The sequence below is a fragment of the Metopolophium dirhodum genome, chromosome 2 (genome assembly GCF_019925205.1).
Source record: "Metopolophium dirhodum isolate CAU chromosome 2, ASM1992520v1, whole genome shotgun sequence".
In the NCBI taxonomy this organism is placed as follows: Eukaryota; Metazoa; Arthropoda; class Insecta; order Hemiptera; family Aphididae; genus Metopolophium; species Metopolophium dirhodum.
The window spans coordinates 23,068,645-23,089,273 of NC_083561.1; the positions used below are offsets into that span (position 1 = coordinate 23,068,645).

The 20,629-nt window shown below is 27.0% G+C and overlaps 1 protein-coding gene across 1 annotated transcript; it reads right to left on the reverse strand.

Moving 5' to 3' along the window:
- Window positions 1–201: 201 nt before the first annotated feature.
- LOC132938407 ((E3-independent) E2 ubiquitin-conjugating enzyme UBE2O-like) lies at window positions 202–20,498 on the reverse strand. The gene is made up of 21 exons (XM_061005223.1): window positions 20,092–20,498; window positions 19,847–20,020; window positions 18,404–18,556; window positions 17,611–17,766; window positions 17,403–17,536; window positions 15,554–15,813; window positions 14,358–14,489; window positions 12,071–12,243; window positions 11,533–11,732; window positions 11,303–11,468; window positions 11,029–11,219; window positions 10,693–10,854; window positions 10,492–10,622; window positions 9,883–9,950; window positions 9,353–9,644; window positions 6,722–6,882; window positions 6,312–6,576; window positions 6,101–6,254; window positions 1,067–1,132; window positions 934–989; window positions 202–782 (listed from the first exon to the last, which is right to left on the reverse strand). The coding sequence occupies exons 1-21, from the start codon at window positions 20,296–20,298 to the stop codon at window positions 661–663; spliced, it is 3,423 nt and encodes a 1,140-aa protein (XP_060861206.1). The 5' UTR covers window positions 20,299–20,498; the 3' UTR covers window positions 202–660.
- Window positions 20,499–20,629: the final 131 nt, after the last annotated feature.

Consider the following 20,629-nt stretch of genomic DNA (forward strand, 5'->3'; position numbering starts at 1 on the left):
GTGAATAGCACAAAATTCAAAATCAACATTCATACTATGCTATAAATAAAATATTCAAAGAATAATATATTTTGTAGTTGTATCAGTATTTAATACCTAACCACTATTTGACTCATGACATACATCAATTATTAAAATATTTTATAATACGTAGACACACAGTATTCACTGTAAAAAGGGTTATTATATGAAAAAAAAAACAAATTAGCAGTTTTTATGTTTACGTTACTATAATTAAGTAGAAAAAATATTTAATTTTACATGTTTCAAAAGCCTATAATGTAATATGTTTAAGGCATAAAACAAAATTAACAATAGTTTACAAATAATGTACATGACAAAATAAACAAAAAAATTAAACAATACAACAAATGGAATAAAAATATTTAACAATATTTACTTTACTATAGTTAAAATTGTTTTGTATGTAGTTTACATTTTCTATAATCACATATTTATTTTCTCGTCTAAATATGAAGTAGTTGGTGAATAACAGATAATATAACTTAATAAATTATACTTAAATACGTTGAAAGCTAGAGAAGTTGAACATAAAGAATAAATAAATTTAAAAATGGTATATAGAAACAATAACTTTAATATGAAACGTATGTTTGCATATGTTTTCCTTTGAACAGGATAAAAGAGTTATTATTATGATTATTTGAATATGATATTCATGGAAATCAATACTTCTTTGTAATCTTTTAGTGCTTTGATGATTGATAGGCAAAAACCCTTGGAAAGTGGTAATAATGGATATCCAGGAACAAGTTTTTCATCTAAAAATTAAATATGACAAAAAAAATAATAGTATTATAATTTATATGTACTGAATAATAAATACTAATATTTGGTGTAAACTGTATCAATCTAATACATATAAATTATAACATATAATGAACTAATAATTGTTGAATTAATAGTTATTACCTTCAGTTAATTCTTTTTCAGACATTTTAATCCAATTTTCAATTGTATTGATTAACCTAAAATATTGATAAATATGTCATATTACAATTAAAATCATTCTACTACATAGTTAAACTATACAAAAAAAACATACTTTGGACCATGTGTTTTTACGTGTTCCAGTATTTCTTCTTTAAAATACCCTGCATTTTTAACGTCTCTATATGAAAAATAAAAAATCATTAAAATTAATAAAATGTGGGTAAGTCAGGGGCGGAGTGGCCGGTCTGGAAATGGGAATTTTCCAGATGGCCTGGACCATACTATGGCCTGGTGGCCTGGCCATTTTGTTAGATTTTTTTTTTTTAATTTAATTTAATTTACAAAATATTAGTTAATGCTAAATGCTAAATGTGTCAAAAATGTGTGTCTATTAAACTATTGTATTACAAATATTATTAATGTAATAATAGAACATTGTAATAGCCTCGTACAATCGTATACTCGTATGAGAAAGCTTTGGATATAAAATTACAAAATATTTGGTACATAAATATAGACATTAAATAAAATTAAAGCAATATTATATTGATATAGGCTGGTTATTTTTATAACATGACACCCAGATTCGACGTATTTCCACCTGTTGAACCGACAAGTTGTTTATCTGTACCCTTTATCTATAGACTGTAGTAGGACTGCAGAGTGGTGACGAATATAGCAATGCGCCAATGCCTAATGGCTAATAATAACTAATAATACTAATAATGTCTAAAATATTAGTATTTATAATAATATAATCAATATTAATGATAATACATATTAATTTTGTATTATTGGTCCCTTTACTTTGGTCATTGTTATTTTTTTAAATAATATCTATAATAAGCCCAAACAAATTAGTCATTAGTGTTTGATATTTGTACACTGTTCACTTGTTGTTGAGCGTGTCGACAGTGTCGTTTATCCACGTTTTTCCTTTTATTAATCCAGCTGTTGTTAACATGTTGATTTGTTTGCTCTCTAATGAAAATTTAAGTTTTATATTATTGATCGTACAATATTATATTGTAATTATGAATAAAAAAAGGAAAGGGGTGGCAGGAAGAGATCGCGAAAAAAACAAAAAATTACTTGCAAAATGTGATGAAAAATGTAATCAATTAGATTCATTTTTTCTAAAAGGTACACCTACCTAAGAACTGTGTAATATGTTGTTATAATGTTTTAATTAAATATAATTTATTTGCAAATGCTTACCCGACATTAACTATAGCATATCAATATATTTTAACCCTCCCTGTTACGCAAGTTTCTGGTCATTCTCAACATTGAAATATTTAAAAAACCGGCTGAGAAATTCAATGACCAATGAACATCTTGAGTCTTTTATGCTAATGGCCATTGAAAATAAAATTCTCATGGAAATTGATAATAATATTATCAGAAATGCAGTTGGTGAGAAATCTAAACTATTATTTAAATTATTATTATAAATGTATAAACCATTTTTAATTTGTATTATATTGTTTATAATTTATGTATTTATTTATTACTTATTACCTTATACCTACTATACCTAAACCATGAAAACACAATATATAATTATTAATTATTAATATTTCGTTGGTTTCAACTATTAAACTATGCCTACAAATTTTATTTTTCAGACATTCAGGTATTAGTAGTATATTAATAAAAGGTGGGCAATTTAATGAAAATAATTAAGTCTGGCTAGTTAAGTTAATTAAATTAAATTGCTTTCAGGTTCAGTTAAATTTAAAAGTTAACAAAAAAAAAAAAATTAACTTAACTCATTGAAAAAAATTAATTTTTTTTTCAAGTTATAAATTGCACTAGAATTAAATCTACTTATATAATAGTTATGAAATAGGTGAATAGAAAAACAAAATTCGAGCGTAGCGAGAAAAAAATTTTTGGTGGGTGGCCTGGATAAATTTTAAACTCCCGGCCTGGATTTGGTTCCCACTCCGCCCCTGGGGTAAGTGGATGTTACTCAGCTGTACAGTAGGTTATAAGTGGGTCACTGTAATGGATGGTGTTACATATGAATTCAATGATATAATATCATTGTATAAGAAAAACGATTCTGTGCAAAAATGGTCAGCCAGCCTATGATATTACCAAGTATATTTGATGATATTATAGTGAATAAAGTAATTTATATAATATAACCTATTTACGTGGAGCCTAAGAGCCTTGTTTTCAATTTTCAATCCTTAGCTATAAAAGTTGAACATTTTATAAATTTTTAACTACAAAATAATTATTAAATTATAAATTTGATAAATTTTGTCAAAATTTGAACTTTAAATGCTTATAAAAAAAATTTGTCTAAAACGGAACGTATTACACTGTCGGAAATCCATTAAAATTTCAGTGGGACTAAGATTTTTAACCGGTAGAAGACATTAAGCGCCAAAATGAGATAAAAAAAGGTGGGTAAGTGGATGTCGCTCTGCTGTACAGTAGGTTACAAGTAGGTCACTGTAATGGATGGTGTTAAATTTGAATTCAATGATATAATATTATTGTATAAGAAAAATCGATTCTGAGCGAAAACGGTCTATGATATTACCAAGTATATTTGATGATATTATTGTGAATAAAGTAATTTATATATAACCTATTTACGTGGAACCTTGTTTTAAATTTTCAATCCTTAGCCATAAAAGTTTCACATTTTATACATTTTTAACTACAAAATAATTATTAAATTATAAATTTGATAAATTTTGTCAACATTTGAACTTTAAATGCTTATAAAAAAAATTGACACATTTTTAATATTTTTCAACTGCTATTAGAACAATATCAGGAACCTTTTATTAAATTTTCACGCTTTTTTACCCAACAAATACAATTTTATTAATGTTTATAGAAAAAAAAACTAGAAAAAATTAAAAACTGACTATGTCCGTAAACAGCTCAAAAAGAGTCAAATTATTTTCAAAATTTTATCGTGTATAGAAAGTGCTAATATAAAAATTCAGTGAAATTTTCAAGTATCTATTGTCATTTGTTTTTTAATTACAACAAAATAAGAAAATTGTTACATGAGAAATCGAGTGAATATCAAATGTTGTAAAAATATGAATTTCAAACGCTCATAAAAATTAAATTTGACTTTCTTGTAGACATTTTTTTTTTTGATAAAGGTAGACAAACTTATGGATAATCTTGTATTACATTTTCAAATCTTAGATTCAAAAAGAAAAATTTTTATGAATTCTCAACTCAAAATAATTTGCTAATTTTCGTGATTTTTTGGAATTTTGTCAAGATTTGAACTTTAAATGCTTATAAATAAAAACTGTGAATAAGGATTTTTCATTTGCCTTTGAAACAATAACCTAGGAGCCTTCTATTAAATTTTCAAGCTTTTTTACCCAACATATAAAATTTTATTGATATTTATAGAAAAAAAAAAACTAAAAACAATGGAAACTAAAAATGTCCGTAAACAGCTCATAATAAGGCAATATATTTGGAAAATGTTATGGTGTATAGAAAATGCAAATATAAACATTCAGTCAACATTTCATGTACGGTCATTGGTTTTAGAGTTGCATCAAAAACCAAAATCGATTTTCTAGAAAACTGATTTTGCGTAAAAATTTCCGTTTTCCTTTAATTTTTCTTTTGTTTTTCATGTCGCGTTTGAAAACTACTGAGAATTTTTACTGTTGACCCCCCAAAGTACCAACTAGATTCACTTTCCTATCAGAAAAGTTACTGTTGAAGAAAATCCAAGCACTTTTACTGTCCTAAAAGGTGATGACAGACACAACAAAAAATTAGAAAAATTAAAAAAAGCTTTGCTCAGAATCTAAAAAGTTATTATGATGATGTAGAAATAACGGAGGCTTTTTTAAAATCTCAAGTAAATTTAATATTGGAGTATTTTTCAATTTTCCATGCACTTACTGCATAGTGGTAAATGATATGTACTCTGTGATAATTGGTAAACCATTTTTAATTTGTTATTTATTTTCTGAGTGTCAACCATCTGAAAAACTTATTATATTCAACTATGTCTTATGACTTTCAAACTGTTATTGCTAAACTAAGAATATTGCACGCAAAACGGCAAAACTGAAAGATTTATAAATTTCTTAAAGCAGCCTTTATGTTATAACTTATAACTTATAATATTATGTTCATTCAATATCTCCCAATACATTTAAATTATTGAAAATATTATTCAACATATCAGTGTCTATTTTGGCTTGTAAGAGAACATTTTCATGTAATAAAGAGTAAATTGACTTATATAAATGACCTATATAATAAAATTTACCTATATACTTTTAATTTTTCCTAGCTTAAAAAAATGTGTAGAACCATCTCAATGAGTTAACATTTTGTTGGCATTTGTGTTTGAAGTCAAGAAAAATTGATAAACCTATTTTTATAAATGACAGTTTTTTAAATATGCGACAGTAAAAATAATATTAATTGAAATTAAGAATATTTGTTATCAATTTTTTTTACCACCTATAAAAAATCCTGAGAACGCTGCCACTGTGAAAAATTATAATTGAAATTTCTGATTGTATAAAATATAACGGGTCACCAATTGATATTTTTGAAGGGCCACATAAGGAAATTATTTGTGGGACACCAAAATTGCAGATATCAATAATTAAGTTAATTAATTAACTAACTTTTATTAAGTAGCCAAACTAAAAAGTTACTGTGAATGCAGATGTTGTGGTAAATTACAACACTAAAACGTGTATTAACGGTTTTTAATTTTTTTTTCATCTGCCTGCCGGATAAAGTTTGTGTGCGGGCCACTATTTAGTGAACCCTGTTATATATTTTAATAGCATACATAAATCTAATAAAATTAGTTTCATATTATACAACTTGAATAACCCTGGAAAATTAGCTATAAATTAATCAATATTTTAATTTTTCCATAACTTTAATATAACCTTTATATTAACTAAATTATAAATGAAAAATATATTTAACCCTTTGACTATTGCTGTTGCGTATACACGAAAGCACTAAACATCACTGAAATCCTGTTATTGAGTATTCGATTTCTTCTTATTTACAGCAAATAGAATGGAAATCTCCAATAAAAAAAACTATTTCCAATAAAATTAATTTAATGCAGTAGTCAAAGGGTTAACAATTCTTTTTTGTTTTAACTTACGAATTATTCATCTTTAACATATTTGTCATAGACTGCACTACTTTGATCAGAGCCATTTCGTTGTAAACACGAGAGTTTTCTTTTGCAAGCTTTTGACCTCGCTGGGAATCAAATCCAGCTTCATTATAATATGGTTCACTCACCAATATCAGTCCTGAAACAATTATAAAATATTAATATTGGAGTAAGTATAAAAATGCATTATCACCACCTTGTATTGATACTAGAAGCTGTAATAAATTTGAATCATTAGGTGACCATAATTCAACACCATGACCAGACCAAGTACCCAAAAGACTAAGGCATACTTTTCCATCTTCGTATAGATTTGGATTCAACCGGTCGTCACAATAGCTATAATAATGACATAGTGGAGGTAGGATTGGATATGTAGGTGGAATTTTGACATCAAATAGAAACAAACCACCAGCATATGGAGTTTTTTCTGGTCCTCTAATCATTATAGAAAACAAATCCTAAAATAATAAATAATTAAGTTACAGATAGAAAAAAAATTATTATTTTGTCAACTTCTTCTAACTATTATTCAAATAATAATACTTTAATATTGCTAAATTAATAAACTTATTTAATTTTATATTCAAAAATGTAAAATATTACCACACGATTTTCAAAAGTTTTCACCCAAATTCCTGCCGGTAAACTTTTTTGAAGTATTTGGATGTCTTTGGCAATAACTTTTGGTAACGATGGATTTAAATTATCTTTATCATTGATATATTTATGTGAATTATCCATAAGTGTTTCTACCACATCAAAAACTGTAAAATAGAATAGATAAAATTAAAAATCATTTCATTTTTTTGACTTTAGATTTTAATATATAAACTACAGCCCTTTTTACGCGTATTGTATGTGTGAGTATGAAATGCACACCTTTCGGTACACATTGGTTAAGTTAATAAGCGTCACTGAATGGGAAACACAACATCATTGGGGTGGTGCAAATAAACTAAATGCGCAGGTATAATACATGCCCGTGTGAAACATGCTTAAGAGGACACCAAACACGCATGAATTGTCTCTGCTTTACAAACTTACATTTAGGGCTATTTTATCCAAATTAAAAGAATATTAACCGTAAGGAATAAAACTTACCGCTACTTCTTATATTATTATCATTTTCTATTCGCAATGAAATGTTCAAAATATTTAGACTAATTTTAAACTATTCATACCATGAATATAGTTTCATATAATTCAGCAGTTAGATTTAAATTCAATTTATTTGGAAAAAAATAGTTCTAACTACCGGATTAAGAAATTATTAATAATATTATAAATCAAATATTACCCTTAGAAATATTCTGCCGTATGGCTAAATGGGTTTAATTTTTGACAAACGTCTTACATGGGGTCCCCAATTAAAAAACAAGCATAAAGCTCTCAATTCGAGACTTCACCTTCTTCGACCCTTATTCCGCTCAAAGCTCTCACAAAAACCAAAAGAACAATCTACATGGCTCTTCTAAGACCCATGTGGTACTATGGCATTCAACTTTGGGGTTCTGCCAAACCGTCAAATACCAGAACAATTTTGGCATTTCAGTCTATATGTCTACGATTAATGTCAGGTATATAACCAATGAATCACTTCATATATACATCTGCATTCCAACCTTAAATAATCGTGCTATGATCACTTACAAAAAACACACAAAACATACAGCACTCACTCAAATCCTATAATCACTCAACTATCATCCAAACAAATCCCAGGTAATCCACCCAGGTGCCTGAAAATGAACTGGTAGAAACCTACTCTCTCCTGAAATCGATTTTCACGGGGCGCTACCATTGGGTGACTTCCCCTTCCCGCTAATCAACCCACATCCCATTTACTTATTGTACTACATGTAAATAAAGATTGTCAATATAAATTTTTGTTCAATAAACAAAAAAAAAAGGTCGATAAGTGGATGTCGCTCTGCTGTACAGTAGGTTACAAGTGGGTCACTGTAATGGATGGTGTTAAATTTGAATTCAATGATATAATATCATTGTATAAGAAAAACGATTCTGAGCGAAAACGGTCAGTCAGCCTATGATTTTACCAAGTATATTTGATGATATTATTGTGAATAAAGTAATTTATATATAACCTATTTACGTGGAGCCTTGTTTTAAATTTTCAATCCTTAGCCATAAAAGTTAAAAATTTATAAATTTTTAACCACAAAATAATTAATAAATTATAAATTTGATAAATGTTGTCAAAATTTGAACTTTAAATGCTTATAAAAAAAAATTGTGCCTATGTATTTTTAATATTTTTCAACTGCTATAAGAACGATGTATCAGGAGCTTTATATTAAATTTTCACGCTTTTTTACCCAACAGATAAAATTTTATTGATATTTATAGAAAAAAAAACTAAAAAAATTGAAAACTGACAATGGCCGTAAACAGCTTAAAAAGAGTCAAAATATTTTCAAAATTTTATGGTGTATAGAAAATGCTAATATAAACATTCAGTAAAAATTTCATGTCCCTACGGTCATTTGTTTTAGAGTTACACCAAAAACCAAAATTCTCGAAAACAGATTTTTCCTTAATTTTTCTTTTGTTTTTCATGTCGCTTGTGAAAACTACTGGGAAATTTTTACTTTTGACCCCCCAAAGTACCAACTAGATTCACTTTCTATCAGAAAAGTTACTATTGAAGAAAATCCAAGCACTTTTACTGTCCTAAAAGGTGATGACAGACACAAAAATAAAAAAAAATAAAAAAAATAAATAAAAAAAAAAAAAACACAAATCATTATAAAATCAATATATTCATCGCTTCGCTCAGAATCTAAAAGATTTATATTCAATTTATTTGGAAAAAAATAGTTCAAACTACCGGATTAAGAAATTATTAATATTATAAATCAAATATTACCCTTAGAAATATTCGATCTCTCAAACTTATAATTATTTTTATGTATACAACAGCGAATGGTTTTATAAAATTTAACATACCCATTATGCTGTATACTCAAAACTTTATTTACAGCAGTTAAACTATTTGTTTTCACAATATTATTTTTATTTTTTTACTAAAATTGGTTTATGATTTTTAATGTGAAATAATTGGTTGTGGGAAATATAAACGTAATGTAAATTGAGAAGGGATTTTCTTCTTTGATTCACAACGTTAGCAATTTTTTATGAAAAATAAAAAAATGTTTTAAGATTTTGATTACTATGTAGTAAATACAAATGTAGGGATTTATAGTCTGTACAAACCTCCAGCTTCTTCAGGTTTGGTTATACTTTGGTTATATTCAGGTTTGGTTACTTCGTATACTGGTTCTGTATCCAATGTAATAAAACGACATTCGGCAGGATGTGGTTCAATTACTGGAAGTACAGATGCTGGCTCAGTAACATCCATTATTTCAAGACTAAAGTCATCGCTTTCATCTTTTGTATCACAATGTTTTATTATTCCATACTTAGAACGATATGATTCATTTAAAACAAGATTAACTTTCTTTATGAAATCTGACACAAACTGTTTTAATTTAGTTACACTGTCCTATAAATAAATAAGTAATTAGTGCCGGGTTACTTGAAAATTTGTTTAATTTAATGCTACAATGAAATTCAATGGACCAATTATAGACCAAATAATGGACCACTAAATCATGTTGAAGGAGCCAATTATAGCTATACTATTCATTAAATGTTTAGTGATTTTTCATGCAACTCGGCATAAATCAATTCAATATAAAATACTAAATAGTATGAACTTAAATGATATTTCAATTATTTACTTTAATTAAAATCTCATATGACAGTTCTTCTTCTTCAACTAATTCTCTTTCTTCTCTCTCTTTAATATCTGTAAAAATATACAATTGATTATAAAATAAATATAGATCATATTATATCAAGAATGGAGTCATTATTGATCATGTTACGTAAATATGCAACTTTTAACCATCTGACTTATCATCACAAAACAGTTAGGTATATACAATACACAAACTATCTATTAATTACTTTGAAATAATTTAATTCTATGACAAAATTATGTGTGTACACCTGTACAGTAATAGTGCTATCAATCTAGTTCTGTCAGCTAATTATGGCTCCATCTATATAGAGTCCACGTTAAACAAACTAGCGGTTGGTGACTCCATCCAATGTGAGGCGTTCTACAGCTGGTACTACAAATTTATTTGGCGTGCTATACCTACACACCAATGGGAATTTTGTGGTTTTTGTGTGTGAAAGTTACCCAAAATATACCCTTTTGATTGCTAGTGTCGGCTGGGAGCGGAGTCACCACCGCCAGTCTGTTTGGCATGGACTATAAGATCATACACATATATAATATAAATCATGTGATCTATGAAATTAAAAACAATAAAATATAATACCTATTCTTGAGATTATTTTGTTTATTAATTTTGAGATATTATCCATGAGATCCTTGTACCATGTTTCTATTTCTTTTTCTTTTTCTTTAAATTCTGAAGTTGGCAAAAACGAACTAACGTTAAATCCTAACCTATGTATCAGTATATCATTTTTATACTTCAAATAAATTTAAAACCATTTAAATTTAATCGACAAATTACCTATATTGTTCCAAAGCTTTTTTTAATTTAAGAACTTTATCCATGTCACAATTTTGTTTAACAGCATCTAGAAATAAATTTATACTCGTAGCAGATTGCTCTAGTAATTGGACTAATAGTCTTGCATATTTCCGCTCATTGTGTACTTGGTCACAGCTTTTACTATATAACATATACAAATAAAATATTAAAACAAAATTACTTGGAAAAATATAGCATTAAGAATATATATTTTGAATAAGACACTTACAATTAAATTATTTTATGCAATAAGATTGTAATGTTTTTATGATTATTTAGGTCATTTTAACGTAGCTAAATATAAGTTCAACTTACTTAGATGATCCAGGGCTGGTTATTGACATCCAATCTTCAGATAAGTCATCTTCAACAGCAAGAGGTGCATCATCATCTTCATCCTCATATTCTTCATCTTGAAAACTGAAGCCGTCATCATTTAGTTTGACTACAAATAATTCTTGTGGCCAACATTCGGTTTTTTCACCATTAACCCACATCACTAAGATCTATATAATTAAAACAGTACACAAATAATGTTTACAATTTACACAAATATATTATTATTTAATGAATTGTATAAAAAAATTACCCTGCCATCAGGCCCTGCACTTAATACTTGTCCAGCAGTTAAGGTATTTAAATCTGGATTTGTATCAGGATTAATATGTATAATGAGACAACCAGATTTAAAATGGAAATCCGGATGATCGCGTAAGTCATATACACTAAAATAAGTCTTTTCAATAGGATTTGGCCTAAAAATCAGTTGTATTAGATGCATTAATGGTTATAAGAAATATTAACATAATTAATTCATACAATGATGGATTTTCAGGATAAACTTTAAACCATTGTATATGAGCAGTGCGTTCTGCATGGTCCACAGATTCTACAACACCATAAACATCAGAAGCAGGACTTTTTTCAGTAACAAAATCGCCAGGAAAAAACTCAAGGTCATCGAGAGTTTGTACTGGGTAGAGATCAGTGGAAGAAACTCCCGTTTCTTTAGTACCATCCTACAAAACAAATAGATTTGGTATAAACTAAAATATACTGGATATTATATTATATAAATATTAAATAATTAATAAACTAAGCATTTTAAATGATCATAATTCCTCCTTTATGACTTTTAGTAATGTTCTGCAGTTTATTTTCCATATGTTGTGCTCCAGGTAGAATCCAACGTTTTACATTATATTCTGTGGTTTTGTGAAAATTTACTAATGATTTGGTATTAATTATAGTTGGAAATCTCCAAGTTAGGATCATGCATACCAAAAACTGGATTTGGTCAATCCTTGGTATATTCTTATTTAGATTTTAGAGTATATAAATGTATTCAATTACATACCTGCCATATAACATCTACCATAGATTTTGTGTAGCAAATCTCAACTACAACTTTGGAATTTGGTTTGGTTTTTACTTTAGGTATATTGAATTGTTTACTTTTTTTAATTAATGATTTCCACATACGGTTCCTTTTTAGTCTGTTTGATTTTAATATATGAACACAACTATTGCCTAAAGAATATATAAGCAATTTATTTCAATTTTATAAAATAGTTTAGTATATAATATATTATAATATATAATAAATTTGTGTAATACATTAAACAGAATGGTTTTTTTTTTAACATTAAAACCTTATTTTTACCATTTATTCAAACAATGATTGTTTATTTATGTGTTCTTAAAAGACCATACCTTTTAAATACAAAGACTATTTTATAATATTTAAGGATTTTTAAATAGTGATGCATTTCTTACCCTAACTGCCATTTTACTAAATTTAAACATACTAACATTTAAGCATTCTAACATTTTTCAACTGAAATGTTCACATAAAAAAAAAATTATTCAATCACATGACAGATTTAAGTTGTCCAAAACTTAAAAATTAAACAAAAAGAAGGTGGGCAAGTGGGTGTTGCTCTGCTGTACAGTAGATTACAAGTGGGTCACTGTAATGGATGATGTTAAATTTGAATTCAATGATATAATATCATTGTATAAGAAAAACGATTCTGAGCGATGACGGTCAGTCAGCCTATGATATTACCATCAACTATAAATACTATGGATTGCTCACTAGAGGGTTTTTCGATGTCACAAAATATTTACTCCTGGTAGATGGCGAGGTGACGTGACTACTAGCGATTACAACGTTACCCGACATTACTAACCACAAGCCCTAACCCATAACCACGGCCGCTCGGTTTAGGATAACGTTTAATCGCTCCGCTACAGAATACTTTATTATATATATTTATGGGGCCAATTAGGGGAGGGGGTCCGGACCACATGAACCTCCTCGCCCCCCGTAAATACGTCACTGGTTGTTATAATTTAAGATCGTGGCGTAAATAGCTTATATATTTTAGTATATTGAATATGTTCACAATTTTTAATAAAAAATAAAATAATGATAATTAATAATAATAGAAGATTGTTTCAAATGTCTACGATTGATGTTTTATGAATAACTGCCACAGTAAAGTGACAAAAAGAAAACACACAACTTTGTATAATAGGTATCTACCTATAATCAATATATTCATCTCTCCATTCAGAATCGTATAGCCGAAAAGTTCAAATTACGGACAAAAATACTCTTAACGATGGTTAACCTTTTGACATTTTTAACAGTAATATACTAGAAATGGACTCGATCACTATGTAACTTCAACTGAGTTAATTGACCAATTAGGAAGTTGTCAAAATCAATCGCTCATAACATTAGAAATCACTGTGATGACTAATATATAATCATGTGACACCAAAAAACTGGCCAGTGAGCAATCCATAGTATTTATAATCAATGATATTACAAAGTATATTTGACAATATTATTGTGAATAAAGTAAACTATATATAACCTATTTACGTGGAACCTTGTTTCAAATTTTCAATCATTGGCTATAAAAGTTGAACATTTTATACATTTTTAACTACAAAATAAATATTAAATTTTGTCAACATTTGAACTTTAAATGCTATGAAGTTTTTATATTTTTCAACTGCTATAGTAACAATATATCAGGAGCCTTGTATTAAATTGTCATGCTTTTATAACAAACAAATAAAATTTTATTTAAAAATATAGAAAAAAAATTGAAAACTGACCATGTCTGCAAACAGCTCAAAAAAAGTCAAAATATTTTGAAAATTGTATTGTGTATAGAAAATAAAAATATAAACATTCAGTGCCATTTTTATGTATTTACAGTTTTTCGTTTTTGAATAACAACAAAATAACAAAACCGCTACATGAGAAATCAATTGAATATCCAATATTGTAAAAATATGAACTTCAAACACTCATATAAAATTTAATTTGATTTGCTTGTAGACATTTTTTTTTTGATAAAGGTAGACAAACTAAAGAGGAATTTGTATTACATTTTCAAATCTTAGGTTTAAATAAAAAAAATTTGTCTATTAGAAACTCAAAATAATATGCACATTTTCGTGAATTTTATGTATCTTATCAATATTTATGCTCATAAAAAAAATTGTGACTGGAATATTTTACATCTGTTTTTGTAGTAATATATTAGGAACCTACAAGTATATTTGTGAAAACATCACTATTTAAAGAAATATAATTTACAATTACAATATTATTTTTATTTTACCGGTTGTGCTTGTAGATGGTTTAGATTCACATTTTTTGGATAGTAATGTAAATTTATATTCCTTATTTAATATTCTTTCATTTCTCTGAGTTAGGACAGCTGAAACGTTTCTACTAGATCCATTTTGTGTACCTATAAAACAATATTCAATAGCATATTAATTTTTCCGATATTTAATCTATATTACATTACATAATAAGGTTGATTTAAAAAAAATATAATTCATTGTACAGTCAATACATTTTTTAACTGTCATATAATTCTAATAGTTAATTATTATTATCATATGGTATTTAAAAAGCATTAAAACTCATTAAAATTATTAACTAATAAACTTAATTGCAATAGAATATTAGAATAAAATAATATAGTAAAATGTAATATAGTTAGTCAACAATTATGATACGCATTTGCATCATTTTTTCTTGAATACTTTACATGATGCTTTCCAAGATACTAACAGTGGCGAACTGAACATAAATTTTAAATTAAGCATTTTCATTATTAAGTACTAGCTACTAACACCAACATCAAGTTATGATGTAAATAATGTGGCAAAAAAAGCCAAGAGGTCGGACCCTAGCATGTAATTCTATGCCACAGTTCCAGAGTGGCACCACCCCCTTTGCAAAATTCAGCCTTTCAGCCCGCCACTGGACACATACTACGGAAACAACAATATGCCTTTCTTGCATTTTTCAAGAGTTTAGAAGTTTAAGAGCATCATTTATTCTTTCAGGTAATTTTTACACTTTTTAAACTTTGTTACATTTCTAGTAATCTTACAAAAATAAAAAATATAATTTATAAATACACAATGTTATATCGTACTAATGCTAGTTGAGATTTTTCAATTAAATTGACTTTTTTAAAAAAAATACTTTGGCAAAGTAATGAGAATATCAAAATATTGTTTGTATCTACTTCCTTTTATTTATTTATTTTGAACGATGTTATAACATGCACCATTTTATTATTGAACATTGAAAAAAAACATGAGGGATATATCCTCCTCTCCCTCCCTTAGTTTGATCTTATTTTTCTGTACAGCTGACGTTCCATATAATTAGAAATTGCTTGAATTTTTGCCCCTTAAGAAATACCTTAAATATCTTATCAAATGTAAATTAAAAACTGTCATTAAAATAAAAAATAAACATTGTCATTACATTCATTTAATGTACCTATATACGTACTTAATAAGTCATCTATATTTATAGGATCCAACTCAATAGGATGTGAACTCTTTAATGGTTTTTTGGTACCTAAAAGTTTGTTGTGGTGCTTATCTTTATTAGTTTTACTATGTATTGAACCTGGTCCAATATTAAAAGTTTCTGTACATTTAGATCGCCACTGTTTCATTGTCATCAAATTATCAGTATCTTTAATTGTATACCAATGTGTGTCTCCCACTTGAATTGAACACGACTCAAATAGATCGATAGTTTTGAGTCTAAAAATATAAAAACAGTTAGAGCTATTCCATAATAAAATAAATAATATCAAACTATTTATTTGCATTTATGTATAATAATATCCACATTGCAATACCATGTTATGCACATTCATTTTTTTAACATAACATTTAATTACATGTACAATTTTATGTTCACTTTATTTATTACAATATTAAAAAAATATTTACATGGAGTAGTTAGGGTAAGTAGTTGATACTACTCTAAGAACTTAATTTAAGGTGCAAACATTTTGAACATGGATAATAGATAAATATGTTAATAAGTGTTATTTGTATTTTATAAATAATTCGTTGACTATTGATTTGGAAAAAATATGGCATTTTGAATGAAATAGTGACTTGTTTTATAATCCACGATTGTAAAAAATATTAGATAATTTTTTTTTTTAACACAATATTTGAGGTAATTATACAATTGGTATGTGTGTTTGATGGTTAGTGGTTAATCTCTCGTCCTGCTCCCAAATAAATGCTTGTAAGTTAAGGAGTTCATGTTGGAGCATGAATGATCCAAAATATCCAAAAAATGAATCCAAAATATTGATCGTTTTCCATTTTTTTCAGCCAACATTTTAATAATGTTAAAAAAAATATGCAAAACATAACATGGTCAGATATTAATTATAATTACAGAAATTATAATAGTATTATAGTAACCACAATACCATCTAAGATAATCAAGGATATTGCTAATATTTCAGACAAGACATCAAATATAATAAATAATCATATTAATATTATAAGTTATATTTTATAACCACCAACCAGCATAAAGTACATACAGCATATTATTTTCTACAACGGCCAGTACCTATATCTATCTAACTATCTACCTATTTCATACTGCGGAAGACTACACTCTGTTCAAGTTAAAAAAACACTAGTTTGTTACACTCACCTAATCAACTATCTACCCTGTTGTGTAGTATTGGCACTCACCTGCACACAAGTCAGCCACCAACTGTATTTATAAACTTGGATAGAGTGTTATGAATAAATATTAATAAACATAAGTACGGATGTCATAGTTATTAAAAAAAATAGTATTTGTACAACAAGTAGTATTACGAAATGAAAGAGTTATCGTAAATTAGAATTAACAAAGTACAATCCTGAAACTGCAAATTAGCACTTTCTATTTAGAAGGGATTGCCGTCATGTGTGATTTTATGGACGTAGTAACTCAAAACTATTTAACATGGACAAATTGTATTAATACCATTTTAGTAGTGATATTTTTTGTGATTTTTCAAATAAAAGTTAATATTGAGTGTTTTATGGTCTTTTAAGGTATAATTAACATGAGTAATGAAAGATGGACAGAGGAGAATGGAGAAAGTGCCGCCACAGTACATGTTTAATTAATAAAAACTAAAAACCTATTGATAACTGATTAGAATGTGTTTGTTAATTTAATATTATCAAATCTATATTCTAACTCTACGAGTACGAGGCTAAGGTCAACCGACTTATAACAGGGGTATATATACAATAACTTGGTATTTATCATGTTTGTATTTAACAAGTACCTAAAACATAAATATTAATTTTTCTTTAGTATTTACTTTTTCAAATTATCACCAGTAAATAATCTCTCTGGCCAATATTCTTCACGCGGCTTTGTTCTACTTGATGTTTGGCAGTACCATTCAACTTCAACTGATGATACAATAACATCTTGAACATAAACTTTGACCCACTAAAAATGTGTATGGTATATATAGTATGATGGGAACATCAAAACTCATTTATATAATTACTTTATTTAATTACCTTGGACCCGAATTTATAGCTGAAATTCTTCTTATAATTGTGCCATAAACATTTCATTAGGTTACTGATAGTTAAAAATTTTGCACTTTCTAAGGAATCTAGACACATTTTTAATTTTTGCCCATGATAAAAAACATTGTCATCAATGGAAAAACTCTAAAATTTTAAAACATTAGAATCAAGAGAAATTTGTTAAGCTATTTTATAAATGGTAATAAATAGGGTTCGGATTTAAAGCACAATTATTAACAAAAATCATAAAATTGTTTGTAAAAGCAAAAAAGGTATGTCCTACAACTAACTTAAACTAGGTATAAAATTAAATAAAAAAAATCGAAAAATTAATTTAAATTAAAAAAAGTTAACTACCATTTATTTTCCTAGATATATGCAACGAAAACAATAATAATCCAATAACCATTTAGTCCATGTTCCGGGTGGTAACATTTTTTTTTTATTACTATAGCATAATAATCATATTAAAATGCCACAGCTGGAATATTTGCAAACATGCAATAGAAAAGCAAAAACAGTATTTACATAGAAAAAATCAAAAATAAATTGGTTCATTTGGAATTAGAATAACATGAAACAAAAGTATGGTTAAAAATTAGATTTATATCTCATATATGAAAAAAGAAGCATAATATGATTTAAAATCAGAGCCCTAGTAATACATAATACAAGTAATAATTAATAAAAAATAAAAAGGGAATGTTTAAAAAATTTTTTTTATTTTGAATATTCTGCAAATTTGTATTTTTAAGAATAATTAATATAAAAGTTGACTTACATCACTTGTAGATAGACTTATGAAGTCTCGTCTATATGGATCCTCTAATGTAAAAATAGATCCATCTTGTGAAACAAATGTAACTTTACATTTGACATCATAAACTCCACCAACCCATGATTCATAAAAAACCGAGGAATCAATTGCGAAGGGCTATAAATAAAATGTAATAATCAACAAATTATACTTCTAAAATGTGTAGTAATAAATTAACAAAAACTGTTATTATGTATCAAAATAATATTTTATGTCAATAAAAAGAAAATTCAATTTCCATTTTCTACAATATATAAGATGTGCATCATACATACTTTATAACACTTGACTTTACACTAATAGAATACAAATTATATACTTGTTATAGAAAATATCTTAAAGATATACAAAATAATAAATATAGATATATGAGATAGTTGGACAATTTAAGGAACACAAGAACTGATTTTATTGATATATATATGTATCACATTATTAAGTCATCGATTAACTGATGTAATAGTAATAATATTGCCTATTTTAAATTAATATAAATTCAGGGCAAGTATGGAAAAGGGTATTGCATTGAGTAGTGTAGATTATTAAAGTTGCAAATTAATTTATAGTTTGTTTCTGAATGACAGTTACAAAAATAATAATCACTCAAATAGAGCTTACAACTATGCTATAAAGAAGATAGTTTTAAGCTAGGTTCTCCACAACTCGTATACTCAACGGATATTGCTATTTGGTGATTCTCTCCATGTACTGAATAATAGTACGAATAATCAGTACTTGGTATTTATTATTTGCCGGATTTTTAGCGGATTGTTGGTAAATTGAAATGAGTCAAAGAAATATATTATATAATCATAAAATACACAAATAGAGGGAATGTATAGTTGAATATTCATGTAATTTGACAAATTTGAGTATTTTATATATAATATACTATATTCATATATAATTGTCAAATACATGAGTCGTGGGAACCCAGCTTTAGTATAAAAATAAAATATTATTGCTTAAAGCAAAATAATATATTGAAATTAAAAGAATTTTAATTTATTTAAGTAAATATTAGTGATGGACAACGATATTATGATTTTGTGTATTGATATCGTTTCGATTTTTCAGATATTGTATCGCGATATCATAAGCTATCGTAAGTTGTACATAATCGTTATCATATCGAAAATATTTTAAATATTAACTACTTAGTACTCATTAGTTATCACTTATTAAAATAAATAGTTAATATAAATATTTAATTTTAATTAATATTTATTAATTCAAAAATTTGCTTTACATTGCTAATTGAAGATAAGAAAAAAAACTTGTTACAATAATTCTCGACATAAAATTGGCTATAATATCGATATCGAAAATTTCTCACGATATCAACATTGTTGCCCATCACTTGTAAATATAGTTGCCTAATATTTAAAATATTAAATATGTACATACTTTTGTGTGAGTAAAGTTTCGGGAATTGATATTTTCTATTATTTTGTTGGTATTTAGTATTTTTACTGTGGCATATATATCAATATTTTCACAATATCCAAATTGACTTGGCTTGCCTTCACTAACTTTACGTACTACATCACCAGGCATTAATGATCGATCCATTAACACAACCTAGGAAATTAAAAAAACAATTAAGGGTCTAGTTTCAAAACATTTAAACTGTCGATATATGGGTAATATACTTTATCATCAGAGATAATTTCTTCAGCACCATTTGGATGCCAGATCACTTTGATCTCATTATGATTCTTATATGAGCTCTTTTTTAACTCGGTTTCTGATCGCGATCTGTTCGTCGTTAAAACCAAACCATACTTTACTAGACCAGTTTTTGAAGACACCGTGGCCACTTCATCTTCGTAAAAGAATTTTTCATCATCTTTCTCCATTATTTTATTGCACCTTATAATACGTAAATAAAAGCGGGTTGGTGAAAATACCTACACCGGCTTACATCAACGCACAATGTATGTTATTGTTTTTATAAGTTTGAAATAAGTTTGAAACATGCGACTAAATTATTTAAATTTGTAGAAATTCCTAATTGCAAATCTAAAAACAAATTCTGTTCTAAATCTAAATGATTCATATAGAAATACTGATAAACGTTATTATTATTTTTTAAGTGATGCAATGAGTAATCATATGGTAACATTGATTTGACATTCTCAACCAATCATATCGAGCTACAAGGACATTACACATTATTTGTTATAAACA